Raw genomic sequence first — 14,094 nt, forward strand, 5'->3', positions numbered from 1 at the left:
GCCGCGCCCGCCGAAGGGGCTCATGGGAAGGTGGCGGGCACGGCGCGGCGCCACCTGGGAGCGGGGCGCGAGTCACGGCCCACAACGCGAAACGGCTCCAGAGCGTTTTATTTAAATAGCGAGGGCTTAAAAATCCCAAGGTTTCAAACAAGTTAAATAAAATACAGTGTAAATATCAGCTTTTATATCTTTTGCTTGTCTACATACAGCTTATTTAAAAATTTTATATACTTTACAGCATAATCAGGTGTCAAACAGCCTGACCTGTGCCTTCAAAAGCAACAGATTGTATAAAATACTGTGATATCCAAAAAAACAAAAAGCCGGTATAATGTACAAAAAATATTTTTACAGTAATTCAATATCCAAAAATCCAGATTGGCTGCATCTGGAATTCACGGTGAATTGTCTTCTCTCTTGAGGAACTGGCGGATGAACTGCTGGGCTTTCCTCTTCTCGGCTATGTCAGGGGTGGGATGTCCGGGGGGAGGGCGCAGTAACAGGCCCCCAAACACACTGGCTGCAGGGCAAAGCCACAGAGGCACAGTGAGAGCAGCAGGACATCAGTGGCCATCCCACCAACCTCGGGGTACGGTGCCTGGGCTGGGACAAAGCTCACGGCCCCCCACACCTCTGGGTCACTTCCCCACTTTTCTAGGTTAGTGTTTTTTTCTATGGACTATTCGAAGCTTCAAAGCAGTGTAGACCACGACTGCACTCAGGTGGGAAATGTTCTATCACCCTTCTGAACAGAGAGGTTATTGTGATTGCCTTACCAAGAATATTCACATCCAGGTGGTTTTTCCCCGAATTTTTCAGTAGTTCTCGTAGAAATGCCATCAGATATTCAAATACATTTTTATGGCACACTGGCAGGCTAGAGATAATCTGAGGAGGGAAAAACCCAACATTTATATTGCAGACACAGCAATGGCTTCCAGCTTTACCTACTCCAAACATCCCCCTCTGCAAGTGCCAACAGCTCTTCATAACCCAGAAACACCAGTTCCAGATCCTTTCTATGACCAGATGACTGAGTTACTGAGAGCAAAACCCTGTGAGTGGTGTGACAGAGGCCAGTTTGCCTCCCCTCCTTCCGGAATCTGAGCCAGTCCCACAGGGAAGCTGGCCATACCTGGCTGCTCAGCCAGTAGCTGCTGGCACTCTCCAGGCAGGTGCTGTAGAACCTGGAGCAGATGACTGGCTCAGGCAGGCTCTCCAGGAACAGCAGCAGGGCTTCTGCCACTGAGTGGTTGCTGCCCACTGATCCAAACATGATTAAGGAAGAGGCAAGCACAGCAGGATCTAAGCTGGTCCTATTTCTGCTGAAACATGAACCTTTGCTTAGGTCTCCCCAAACTCCTCCTACTGCTCCCAGCTTTGGGTTAATGCCCTGGACTCCACATGGGGAGCTGCTGCTGTTGGACCCTTGTGAAATTCATCAGCATCACAAGGACCCAGAGGAGGTTTTTGGAGCCACAGGAACTGTAGAGCTCAGCTACCCCAGGGGAGAGGCAGCAATTTAAAAACCTCTCTCAGCTTTGACCACTGCAGCACAGTGAGCCTGCCTGGGCATCACCCAAAAGGATACGGAAGGTATCGTGCATTCCCTTGTCCAAACAGTCTCGGATCTGCTCAAACTCGGATCTGAGGCCTGGCTGCTGAAACAGGTCCTCCTGCAAAGACAACCCTTGGTCAGTCCAAGGAAAATAGAAGGGTTTTGGGTAAATAGAGCATCCTTATAATCTGCCTGAAAAACCTCTCCAAACTGGTGGTTATCACACAAGTCTCACCAAGAGCAGCTCTAGTAAGGCTGTGGCACTGCAGTGAGGGCAGTGCAGGAGGACTCTGCTGATGCCTGCACACACAGAGCACAGGCACCAGCATCAAACAGTGCAACCCAGGGCACCAGGATCACTTATGTCCGAAGGCCTTTGGCCAAACACCCCCAACTCACAGTGATTGCTATTACCAATATCTTCTTCAAAACTCAAAAAACCCAAGCAGTTCATTTTGTGTTTCCAGTACAAACACTGCCAACCTGTTGGGAAGCATTGCGATACAAATGATCCACCATCATCCACAGCTCTTTTGGGATGTCCATAGGCTTTTCAGCTTGAGCAGGATCAGGATCATCACTCTTCTCTAGTGGCATCAGAGTCTGAGGGAAGGCATTGTGGGGAGGGGAGACAAACACACAGCTAGGCAAGTTCTTATTCAGCTCAGTAAAAAGACTTCACAAAGCTTATACCTGAGAATTGAAACTTGTTAATAACAACAAACATGCCTCAGTTTTAATGGCTCTTGTGGATTTGGAAAGGAATCTTGTCTTTAACTCACAAGTCTCCGAATGGATTCTGCTGACATGTCCTGGATTGGTTCCCTCATGTAACACAGAGTATGGATGGGAGACCCAAAGCAACTTGGCAAATAATTGCCTGTTACAGACAGAAAATAATCCTTCCCCCTGTTAAGATGTAAGACCAAGATATCTTCAAGTTTTTCCTCTCCAGAGTTTAAGCAAGTAGCCGTTGATTTATTAACAAACACTTCCAGCTCAACTGTGATCTCAGCATCTGCCAGAAGATGATAAAAAACCCAGACTCAGTTACAACCGGTATTAAACCAACAGCCTGTCAACAGGCACAGCACTCTCAGAAGAGCAGAGAGAACTAAGCCAGAAGTGGACAATATCAACTCATTAACATGAGGGGAACAAAGAGGAGCTCACCTGAAAGCAGGAAGCCCTTACTGGGATTAGCAATCAGCCACTCCTTGCAGTAGGTTTTCTCGTCTGGTTTGCTGATGAATTCGAACTGGCAGGGCACTTGGCCATTGTGGATTGTAAACCTCTCTACCTGCAGCTGCATGTATTTAACATCCTCAAAATGGATCTAGAAACAAACGTCAGTCAACATCATCAGCCATTTCACCTTGCCAAGCCCCAGCAGCAATTCTTGTCCCATGGTTTAATCATTAAGCAGCAAGACACCCAGATTAACCCTTTGCTCCCACATCCCATCTCTTCCAGGACTCCAGAGGATTACCAAATACTCCCCTCAAACATGAAATCGAGAGTGAGATAGCTGTAGCTTCAAATGTATCCTGGGCTCATCTTTATAGTCCCCAACACACAAAGCAAATGCTGGTCTTTGACCTCCAAATCGTTCAGATTCTACATTTTACGTTTCAAAGAACAAGTCTGAGCAAGGGTCACAAATTACCCTTTTACTTTTTCTCTCTCCGCCTCAGGAGTAACACACCCTGCCTTTCAGCCTTGGGCTGTGATCAGAATTTACCAGCATCTAAACAGGAACAAAGATTCCTAGGGCTTGTAAACAGAGAGAAGCTGGAAGTCAAAATATTCTAGGTTTTGGAACCAGACCCCAGGCTCTAGAATCCATCTTCTGCTGCTGGGGTCTGGGGTTGCTCAGTTCCTTCAGGGAGTGCTGGCACATGGCCATGCCCCACCTCTCTGCGGGACAGCGTCACAGAGGGAATGTTGGCGTTCTCCAGCTTATCCAGGGAGCGGACTATTTCCTCAAAGGCTTTTCGATAGAGCTCCTCATTCACAACCTTCACCTGAAAAGGACATACACCACACCAGCTGGCATCTGCTGTGCCTCTGCAGGACAGCTGGGACACAGCTGGAAACATGGGAAGTGGTTTGATTCTAGCAGCACACTAGAGTATAAAACCCACGTAACGGGCAGAGCCACTTGGAGCAGTAATGCCCCAAGATCTTCTCAGGATCCAACAGTAAAGGACCTTGCCATAACTAACAAGAGCCACTCAGTATCAGATCAGCCTTTTTCTAAGTCTCAGAAAAAAAAAAAAGGTTTGACAACACACTACTGTGTTCTCAAAGAACACCGACAGATATTCAGGCATTGTCCTGCTTAACTTGAGTATCAGTCACACAGCCCTTGCTCACTGTGACCAACAATCCCACCTCTGTATCTGATCCAGCCCACCTTTCAAGCCATTGTTCTCTGGGGGTGCCATAAAAGCAGGAGAGGGAAATCAGCAGGAGAACCTCCCTCCCCACACAGAGGACCAGGTCAGCAGAGGTATTTCCTTACCCCAATATCGAACACGGAGCTGACCGGCTTGTGGTCACTGAGCTTCAGGGCCATGTGGCTGCGATAGCTCAGCTGGGCAACATTCTGCCCTTTCCAGAGGATGCGATCACACCACGCTGGAACACGACACTTCTCACTGAAACAGAGGGGAAGATCACAGTTTCCAGGCACAGTTCAGGAGCAGTAACACTGCTCTCCCAGAGACTCAGGGTTTCCTGCCATGGCCTGGAGCTCATTCTCTATCAAAGTGGTATTTTTAACAGTTTGTTTGAGTAGATATAAAAACTGATTGTCTACTATGAGGTCTCTCTAGCTCATGCTTTACTTCCTTCTTCTTCAAAAGTGCAAAATACAATTAACATACAAAGCAATACTCAGATATTTTTGACCATAAGAGCCATGAAAAACAAGAATTCAGGCTCTATGCTTAAAGTTTGCATTTATTTTTTTTCACTGACTGCTGCACAGATTTCATTTCTGCACTTGCAGCTGAAGTTCCTGGTTTGGTAGCAGCAGGTGAGCTGCTCTGTGAACAGAGCATTATGGGAATTGTGGTTCTCACATGCGTTTAGAGAACAGCACAAACACTCCAAGTCAACCCTGGCTAGTCTCACCTGAGCAGGTACAGCAGAGATAAGCAAATAAGAGATCCTGCAATTTTTTTTAGCCTTGTTTTTAATTCCTTCAGAGGTAACACCAGCCATTGGTGGCATCACATCTGAGGCGATCACTGTACCTTGTGTCCCAGTCATCACAGCCAGCATCATACTTGTATGTTGGCTGGAAAGAGATCTCTCCCTCTGTGAAGCCTTCAAAGGCTGCATTTGCCTTCATTTGCCTCTTCAGCTATGAAAGAAGAAAAGACAAAAAGTTTCATTTTAGGTAAGCTCAAGCACAATTCCCACACGTGCTAAAAGGGAGGCCAAGGAGTCGTGCAGTTTGTACTGAGCACCCTCAGCACCGTGTGCAGGCAGGTGAGACATCGGTACCTGGTCATACTGGCAAAGCTCTGGAAATGCTTTCTCCTCTATGAGCTGCTTCACTTGTGCCACATCCAGTTCCTCCAGCCGATAGTTGAGGTCCCCCAGCCACAGGATCACACTGAGAGAGAACATATCCCAGAATGTGCAGAGAGACCTGAGGCTCCCCTGGAGCCCGGCCATGGGTGGCAGCTCCATGGGCTCTCCCCACCACAACCCCCTGGGTGCTGCAGCTGCTCTCAGAGACAAGAGTGAGCACTTCAAAGAGAAACTACATTTTCTACCTTTGCCATTTTTAATTACTGTTCTGCGTGTTTGTCACTACCCCTTAATAACTGGTGCTGTTACCATTCCACAGTTGGGGAAATCAATGCTGATTACTGCCCCATTCCCACTCTATGCTTGAGAATAAAACAAGGCCTGGGAGAGCATAAGGCAACAAGCAGCCTGTCAGAACCATGAGGGTGAGCACTCTCCAAACAAGGGCATTTCTGGCCCTTCCAGCTGACATTCAGGTCACTGGGGACCCCTCCTCAACCCCAGCACGTTAAGGTGCTCCCTTGCCACATGCCATGATTCCCAAAGCCAGATGGGAAGCATACTCGTGTTTGCCAATAGTGAGAGGGGGCAGATTTGGGTCTGACTGGCAAAACTGCATTCGAGAGCAGATGTCTTTGAAGTCCTGGTTCCTCCGCTCATATTCCTCCGTGTGAGCTGCGAGGTGAGAATTCACAATGCACACGCTGGTGTTATGGAACTTAAACCTGATGGCAACACCACCTTTGTTACCCTGAAAGACAAAGACACTGGTCAGAAGCTTCTACACCGCAGATGAATCCACAAATGAGTTACTGGCAGTGCACAAGCCAGAAGACTTTGAGACAGGCTGTTTAATTCCAGAGGAAGGAAAAGGCTGAAAATGCCAATCAGTGATTACTGCTTTGAGCACTGGCAAGCACATGGCAGTTCCCTCTCACAGTGCCCTGAGCTGGCACAGGGATAGGGTTATCTGCTTCTAAAGGCAGCCACAGCCTTTAGCTGGAGGTACAACCATGGCATCCAAGGAGAGGGGCTCTTCCAAATCTCACCCCCTCTTGTGCACAGTTGCCATTCTTACCATCCTCCCCATGATTCCAGTTCCCACAGTCTCAATTTCCACCTCAGAGATGTTCAAAGCAAGGTCTGCCTTCACGTATAAGAGGAGCATAATTCCCACCAGCCGCACAAGCTTCACCTGAAAAACAGACCCTTGTCCATTAAATGCTGGAATGGAAGAGGTTTGCTGAGAGAAGGCACATTGCTCCCCATTTGTAACATGGGTCACCAAGAAGAGAGTTCCAGGTTCATTCGATGCACCAGCTGGGCTCACAGGACACAGGCCCCCAGCAGCACAGCCCAGGAAGGGGTCAGGGAGCAATATCCCAGTATAGGAAGCCCAAAGCAGGAGTCTCAGCACAAGGATAAGCACATGAAAGGAGCTTCCCTTCAACAACAGAGATAAGAGAGGAAGCAGATCTAAGGAGCAGGAGCCAAACCAAGCAGTATTCCTCCCAAAATACCTTCACAACTCATTCCACCATGCATTGTGGAGACAGACATGGAAGAAGCTACGGAATTCCCTGTTCTCCTCCCCCAAGACAGCAGGAGCTCCCTTTATGTGGGGAAGCCTGGCTCTGGTCTGCGTCCTGCCCCTGCCTCAGCACCTGCACAGCAACACTACCTATGGTACCTGCAGAGCCTGAAGACCATGAGCCTCTGGAAGACACAGCCATTGAGAATGAGAGAAAGCAAAGGGAAAAGAGGCCTAAGTGGAAAATGAGTCCACGCTCAAACCTCCCCAAAAGCCACATTTACCTTTGCATATTTGGCATCTGGGTGAAGACTATCAGTTACAGCTTTAAACCATTCTTCTTCCTTCGGTGTGTCATTGAAAAAGAAGGCTTCTTTAGTCAGATCAAGCTCCTGGAAACTGTGTTAGAGGAAGGAACTCATGGATGCATGCACTTGTTTATAACTCTCCAGCTCTTTCCTCTGGGAAAGAACTAAATCAATTTACACTCAATTTATAACTGAAAACTCCAATTCAGTTATGCTGATTGTAGAGGTATGTTAAATGTAAAGCTTAATTACTGTCATATTACATCAAATAGCACTAAGGACTTTGTAATACTGAGAGGCCAGACCAACAGCCCTTTCTGGCTGTGCACACACCCGCCCTGGAGCTGTGCAATGCACCACAGCAGTGCCAACATCCCTGTGGTGTCCTGCCAGAACTCCTCTCTGTGACAGATCCACCAGCACAGCCCAGGTTTGGGACACTGGGCCAGGGAGAGACACTCACCCCACGCAGTAAATGTCTGGAGGCTCAGCATCACAGCTCAGCCAGGGCTGGAGGCTCTCCGTGGGCGACTGACCGTTCACGTTGTATGTCCCGACAAAAACCCTGCAAAGACAGTGACTGAATCCCAGAGCCACAAACTGCAGAGCACAGGAAATACCACTGCTATCAGCCAAGTACTTATGGGTACCTAGAACTAACATATTTCCAGGGGAAATTAAGAAAATGTGACAAAGTTTAAATCCCTAAAATGATTTAACAACAGCAGCATCTTTACAGACACGTTTTACGGAAGGACACACATTGTATACACAGATACACAGAATTAAAGAAAAAAATAAAAATAAGACTGGAGCTGCGCAGTAGCAATTTGAAATGATAAATTCACAGAATGAGATGCATAAAACAATTTCAAACACAGTAATGTTTTGGTCCTATTTATATATTTTATCCAAGATCTTTCTTATGTGCTTATTGGAACAATTACATGGATAAGTAGTGGACAGAAGTGGAGAGGGAGAAGGCTGAAGTGCACAGAGCTGATGCATTTCCAGAGACTGTCTGAAATAAGCACAGAAAAAAGTGATTTCAAGAAGGCCATTTTCTCCACAAGAACCATGAGGCAAGCCTTGACAAAGACATGAATGAAATTCTGCTCTGCTAATGCGTAAATGAGGAAAGAAAACTATTCTGGAAGGTATGGATCATACTTTTGTACAGAGTTTCCTGTTTGCGGGGACACAGGATGAAATAACGGACATGAGTTATTCTGACACTGTGCTAACTTACAACCCACAAAAATAAATTCTTCTCAGGAATGATCATCACCTGTAGTTCTGGATGTGTGTGTAGGAATCCTCCATTTGTGCAAGCTGAGATTTAACAATAGTATCTCTTAGTCCAAACTTTGGTTCTGATATGATCGAGGCCTTGTTCGAAGCCATGAGGTGGGAAGGCCGGACTTGTTCAGTTCTCACTTCAGGCTTGAGTTTATTTTGCCTGTAAATGAAAGCAAAACTGCAGATGAAGCCCAGGCTATCCACACACCTTAACTAACTTATTTCTTCCACCGAGACCTTGATTCACATTTTTCTGTCTGTTCACTAAAGACAGATAATATTTGAGATAAGCCGAGAAGACTGAAATGAGCATTTCTTAGCAAGGTTCAGATCTCGAGAGGAAACCAGTTTAACTAACTGAAATAACAAATGGTTTTCACTGTTCTGGTTCAGCCTGTCAATGCAGAGCAGGCCTTACTCACACTTGGATATTGATACAAAAACTGTACACTTTCCCTGCTTATTGTAGCAAGGAGATGGAAATCTCATTTCCTGGTGCCTCTGCTCAGCCCTTCTGACCTCAGCTGGAGAATGAAGAACTGTGTTTGTTTAAAAAGCCTTCTGTGGAAAACTTCCAGCTCTGCCCAGAGTGGGTGGAGGTAGAGGTGGTTTGACTTTGTGTCTCCTGGCTCTGAAACTCCTTTTGCAACAACAATAATGCCACAGCTTGGGAGTTCCCACCAGCAAGTGGACAGCATAAATTTAAGGTCAGAACCTGCACACCAGTGCCAAGGACAGCACACAGACAGACTCTGAAGGATATGCAGCAGGGTCCACAAAGTCCTGGGAACTGGAAAATGAAACTGTAACTAAGAGTGTATCTATGAGACACAGTGGCCCTAAGCCAAAGTTCTCTGAATTCAAAACAAGCAATGCTAGCAGGTCCTGTCCCACTCAACAGCCAAAGTATGCCCAAGTAGGGGACTGGCAGGGCTGTCTCTGAGGGACTGGGATGAAATTTCCACTAACGTTTTGACAGCATGCTTATGCTGAACTTTTTTCTCTCTTAAATCTGCAGATTCTCATCTCAAAAAGTTGCCAACTTCCGCTCTAGACCCCCCTCCTCTGTGCACTGACCCACCACAGCTGATGGAACTGGTAATGCAGCTACACAATTGCAATGTGGGGGTGCAGAGCTCACCCGCTGGCCCTACACAGAGACCCTCTGAGGAGGGAGGCACGGCTAAACTGGCACAGAAATGTGGCCTCCACCATCACTCCTCACTCGACCTTGCACAAAGAGCTGATGTGCACAGCTCCCTTCAGCTGCACACCACACAAGACCTCCTACCTGGGAGAGCTTCTGTCGGTGGTGTTGTGGCTGCAGCTCTCACTGAATGCAGCCTTTTTTCCATTCTGTTTGATACCTTCAGAGCCAACCACTTCTGGAAAAAAAAAAAAACACAAAGTTTCACTTTAAACACAAAGTGTTCTTCAGTTTATCAACACGATTATACAAACACTGGCAAAAATCTGTGGGCAGAATATAATTTAGATCTGTGTGGAAAAACAAAGAGCCCTGCAGTTTCTCCTTCAGTTATCTGAGAGTTTTAGCTTACTTTGACCCAACTGTTCTGTGATGATGCAGCTTGCCTTGCAGAGGAAGAACTCACAGAAGCCTCAGAGAGCAGCAGAACTTCTGCCTGCTATGGGAGTGCTTGCTGCTGGCTCTCCCTTACACAGCTAAGCCAAAGCAGAACTTAGCAGCACAAAATCCAGGGCTTTACCCTGGGAATCTGAAAAATGTATGTTAATAACAGATTTTTCCTTTCTGAAGCAAGACAGGAAGTACAAAGCAAGGAATAAAAAGGGGAAACAAACAAACAAACAAAAAAAAATCACAGTACTCTTTAAAGGGTTTCTGCCTGTCTGCAAATACCCAGCAAGGCACAGGCGTCTCCCCCCTTGAGGCTGGGCAGTACAGTCACCCCACGGACCCACTGAACCTCAGCAGAAACATCTGCCTTAATGCAAACTGCACACTCCTAAAACAGTAACAGGGCTGCTACCACACAAATCTAACTCACCACAGGTGTGACATGAATCACATCACACTACCTTAGCAAAATCTGACCAGTCTTTCAGCTTTTTGTTTCAGTTACAACATTCTGCTCCTACAAGTGACAAAATAACAAAGAGGATTCTAGGGGTGAGTCTCTGCGTTTAAGATGCACAAACAGCAATCTTAAGATCATGCTCCTTAGCACACTAATGGTGATGTAGAAATCGTTAAGATTGTCAGATTCTAGGCATTCAGCTGAGCTTCTCCTTCAAAGCACAACCCAGAAAAATTTAAGATGTTATTGCTGTCATAGAACATTCTGCAGGACAAAAGCACAAACCAGAAATAGAACTTGCAGTACTTCACCCAGGCTCTCAGGACATAAACCAGCTAGCAAGAGGTGGCCAAGTTCTCAGCCTGAAAAACCTCTCCTGCCCAAGAACCCTCTGAGAATAGACTGTGTAAGAGGATTTATCAGAGCTTGATGCAGAAGAGCACATGACTCAAGCCTCGCTGCAAATCACACAGCCCAAGTCACGCAGCATTGACCAGGAGCACACGGAGATGCCCTGGGGAGTGTGGGCCTGGGGAGCTGGGACACAGCATTTTCTCCATGGGCCTTGAGCTCTCAGTCAGTGCTCCTTGAACCTCTGCAAGCTCTCCCCATAACGACCATGCAACATCCCTTGAGAGTGACAGGAACCAACCTGAACTTTCAACTCAGTGGACAATGGTTACTTTTGTGCCAGGAACAGAGCAGAATCCCAGGCCTTATTACCCACATGGGATGATGCCACTCAGCAGCATGCAGAAGGCATTAGTGCAGAATGGAAAGACGTGTGAACCTGCTGCTGACACAGCTGCTACGTGATCCAAAGATCACAGTCACATATGACACCTTCCATTGTAACCTCAAGGATGGAAATCGGCTTTAGGTAGGATTCTCCTAAGAAAGAGATTAGCCTTGGAAAAGGGCTATTTCCTTTAAATAAATGTGTATCTAGCCACTGATTGCTGTAGCCAGAGGTATCTTCAGAGGGTAGCACTCTGAAGTGGAATAATGACCTTGTTCAATAACTGAACTGAGCACAGAAATGCAGAGCTACGTGCAGAGGTTACAGCAGGTCTCGGACAGGATTTGCAGTTAAATGAGATTTAAGCAGTAATAAAGGCGTTCCTGTTAAGAATGTGCAGTGACATTATAGTATACTGCTTTACAGCAAGAAAATATATCATATCTCCTGGATAAGGCAGGATCCATGCTTAGTGTCCAAAGGGGAGAATTAAATTAGTCTTCATGCAGCGAGAGGTGCCCAGCCTAAACGAAGCAGCATGCAGCAGACACGGCAACACTCAGGTTTTGAATCCCACACTGACTTCCAGGAATTGCTTTAGCTCGGAATCTTCTCACACGTGCACTCTGCAAAGCGGGAAAGGGCCCCGGGCGCGGCGGGGCCGGCGCGGCCCGTCCCCACCGGCGGAGCCGAGCCGGGCACAGGAACCGGGTCGCGAATCCGCCGGAGCCTCGGCGGCGGCTCCGCGCCCGCGGCGGAACTGACCTGCCCGGGGCAGCGGGAGCCGAGCCTGGCGCTGCCCCTCCGCCTCCCGCCCCGGCCCCGTCCCGCCGCCCCGGACAGACGCCGGCGGGGCAGCGCGGCCCCCCCGCCCGCCCCGGCGGGTCCCCGCGCTCACCTCGGCGGGGCCGCCCGCCCGCGGACATCGCCGCAGCTCGGCGCCGCCGGCCCTTAGCTCGGCCCCGGCCCGGCCCCAGCGCCCGCCCCGGCCCGCCCCGGCCCGCCCCCGGGAGCCCGTTCGGCTCGGCACAGAGCACCCGCCTCTGCCCGCAAAAAAAACACCGACCGTCGCTGCCGAGCCGTCCGACGGCGGGGAATCGTCACGGGGAAGGGGTGAGCGCTGAGCGAGGTTCAGCATAGAGAGGCCAGCGCTGCTCTCGCACACGCAGAAGAGACGAGCAAACGCAACATTCCTGCCCCGCCGGACCCTCCCCTGTCCCAGCCGCACCCGCAGAGCTCGTACCTGGGCTGCACCTGCTGAGCTCCTGCAGGAACGTGCGCGTGTGGGAGCCGAAGGGCAGCCGCACGGTCAGCCGGTCCTCTGCTGAGCTCATCTGGACAGTCACATCAGAGCCTGAGGACATCAGGAGAAAGAGCTCCTGTGGGTCGTGCTGCCAAGCCTTCAGAAACCGAGCGTTTCTCCACTCTACACTGGTGGATGCACACGTGCATGCAGCCTTCGGCAACATCTCCCCATGATGCCTTAACATGTTCCTTTCCAACATTTTACATGAGAATGCCATTTAAAAATATAAAGGCGACCATTTATAATAATTTTTATTCTGCTCGTTCAGTGACAATAATTAATCTTCCAGCAGCAGTTTAAAAGCGTTTGGAAAAATCATTCCCTTGGTTGAATGGGGCTGACAATGCTTGTTAGCACTAAGTAACCGTGGCCAACAGCACGGCAAGTGCCCCAAGAGGAGCAGGACATCAATCCCTGCCCTGGCAAGCCCCCCCAGGACAAGAGCCCCCAGTCCTGCCTCACTGTTTGCAGCTGGCACAGGGCCCAGAGTGCCTGTAACACAGGCACTAAAAACAAGCACAGAACTCACCAATGATGTGACGGTCACTGTCAAGTACAACTGCAAAAGTAAAACAAAGTTCAGTTGAAAGCTAAGCAACAGATTTGCAGACTGTGCTGATACTCTGAGGTCAGGGAGCTCAGCAAGTTCCTCCAGCCCCAAACACTCCTGGCAGGAACAGAGCCAGCAGAGCGAACCTGCCAGGCAGGGGCCATGGCTGGGGCCCGGTGGGACACGGGTGCTCTGAACCTTGAACAGCCCTGCCAGCAATGCCATGTGACACAGGGCAAGTGTCACCAGGGATTACAAACTAAAGAAGAAATGTGAAGGCAGAATAGATTCCAAACTTAAGGAAGTAGAACAACAAAGTATGGGCTCCAAACCCCTCCATCCTCTTCTTTGGAGGTGGCCACTGAGCCACCACAGTGTGTCAGTACCTTCTTCCACTGCAAACCCATCTGTGATGGGGATTACTCTCTCCAGCCAGACATCCTCAGCTGTGATGGCCATCCGACGGTGAGTGTACACGTAGATCCTGCAAGCACGGAGCCGACATGGAGGCAAAGATTCCTCAGTTCTGGCATGTCTGCAGGCAGTCACAGACCCCATCCCACCAGCAGCACCTGCTAGCGTAGCCTCATGCAAACCCCAAAGTAACTTCTCAACCATGTACCACCCGCCTGCTCACCCCATCACTTAAATAACGTGTTCACATTACTGGCAGAGCAGAGCAGCTCGTCGGCCTGGGGTTTCTTACTAACCACCCATAACATCAAGGCATCATGCCTTCAAACGGCTGCCCTACGGGACCGCCCCCGGGGGGAAAGCCCTTGGGATGGGAGGGGGTTCTCAGGCGGCTCCCGAGGCTCGTGAGGGACCCGCAGAGCTCCCGCGTCTCTCGGATGTTCTCCCCGCCCGCCCCGCTCCGGTACCCACGCGTGCTGCCCGCGGTGCTCCACCAGGCCCAGCAGCCGGCTCTCCGCGCTCTCCCCCGCAGACAGGAGGCCCTGCACCGCCTGCGGCCGCGGGTCAAGGAACGGCAGGACAGCGGCAGGGAGCGGGGACAGCGCCAGAGGGCGGCGGCGACAAACCGGAGGGAGCAGGGAGAGGGGCCCCCCCGCCCCGCACGGCTCCGCGCCACCGGGGCCCGTCAAAGGATACGATCCGGCAGGTCTCGCCCCCCGCCAGGCTCTCCTGGATGGCGACCGACTGGTCCATCTCCGTCCCGGCAGCGGACGGCGCTCCCCGGGGCCG

The 14,094-nt window shown here is 49.6% G+C and overlaps 1 protein-coding gene across 3 annotated transcripts; it reads right to left on the bottom strand.

Moving 5' to 3' along the window:
• Positions 1–96: 96 nt before the first annotated feature.
• Positions 97–14,094, bottom strand: INPP5B (inositol polyphosphate-5-phosphatase B). 3 transcript variants are annotated; one of them, XM_017828419.1, is made up of 22 exons: positions 14,002–14,094; positions 13,777–13,856; positions 13,278–13,375; positions 12,871–12,900; positions 12,279–12,389; positions 9,531–9,624; positions 8,229–8,399; positions 7,404–7,505; positions 6,917–7,031; positions 6,180–6,296; positions 5,665–5,852; positions 5,072–5,183; positions 4,819–4,928; positions 4,083–4,218; positions 3,472–3,582; positions 2,732–2,894; positions 2,341–2,576; positions 2,042–2,161; positions 1,592–1,676; positions 1,136–1,263; positions 777–888; positions 97–520 (listed from the first exon to the last, which is right to left on the bottom strand). In XM_017828419.1, exons 1-22 carry the CDS (start codon positions 14,056–14,058, stop codon positions 396–398), a joined length of 2,601 nt encoding a protein of 866 aa, XP_017683908.1. In that variant the 5' UTR covers positions 14,059–14,094; the 3' UTR covers positions 97–395. The 3 variants fall into 3 exon arrangements, with proteins under 3 accessions (XP_017683908.1, XP_017683909.1, XP_017683911.1); XM_017828420.1 differs by lacking the exons at positions 13,278–13,375; positions 13,777–13,856; positions 14,002–14,094 and having other exon boundaries at positions 12,279–12,529; XM_017828422.1 differs by lacking the exons at positions 12,279–12,389; positions 12,871–12,900; positions 13,278–13,375; positions 13,777–13,856; positions 14,002–14,094 and adding an exon at positions 11,934–11,997.

The sequence above is a fragment of the Lepidothrix coronata genome, unplaced genomic scaffold (genome assembly GCF_001604755.1).
Source record: "Lepidothrix coronata isolate B3197 unplaced genomic scaffold, Lepidothrix_coronata-1.0 Scaffold147, whole genome shotgun sequence".
NCBI lineage: Eukaryota > Metazoa > Chordata > Aves > Passeriformes > Pipridae > Lepidothrix > Lepidothrix coronata.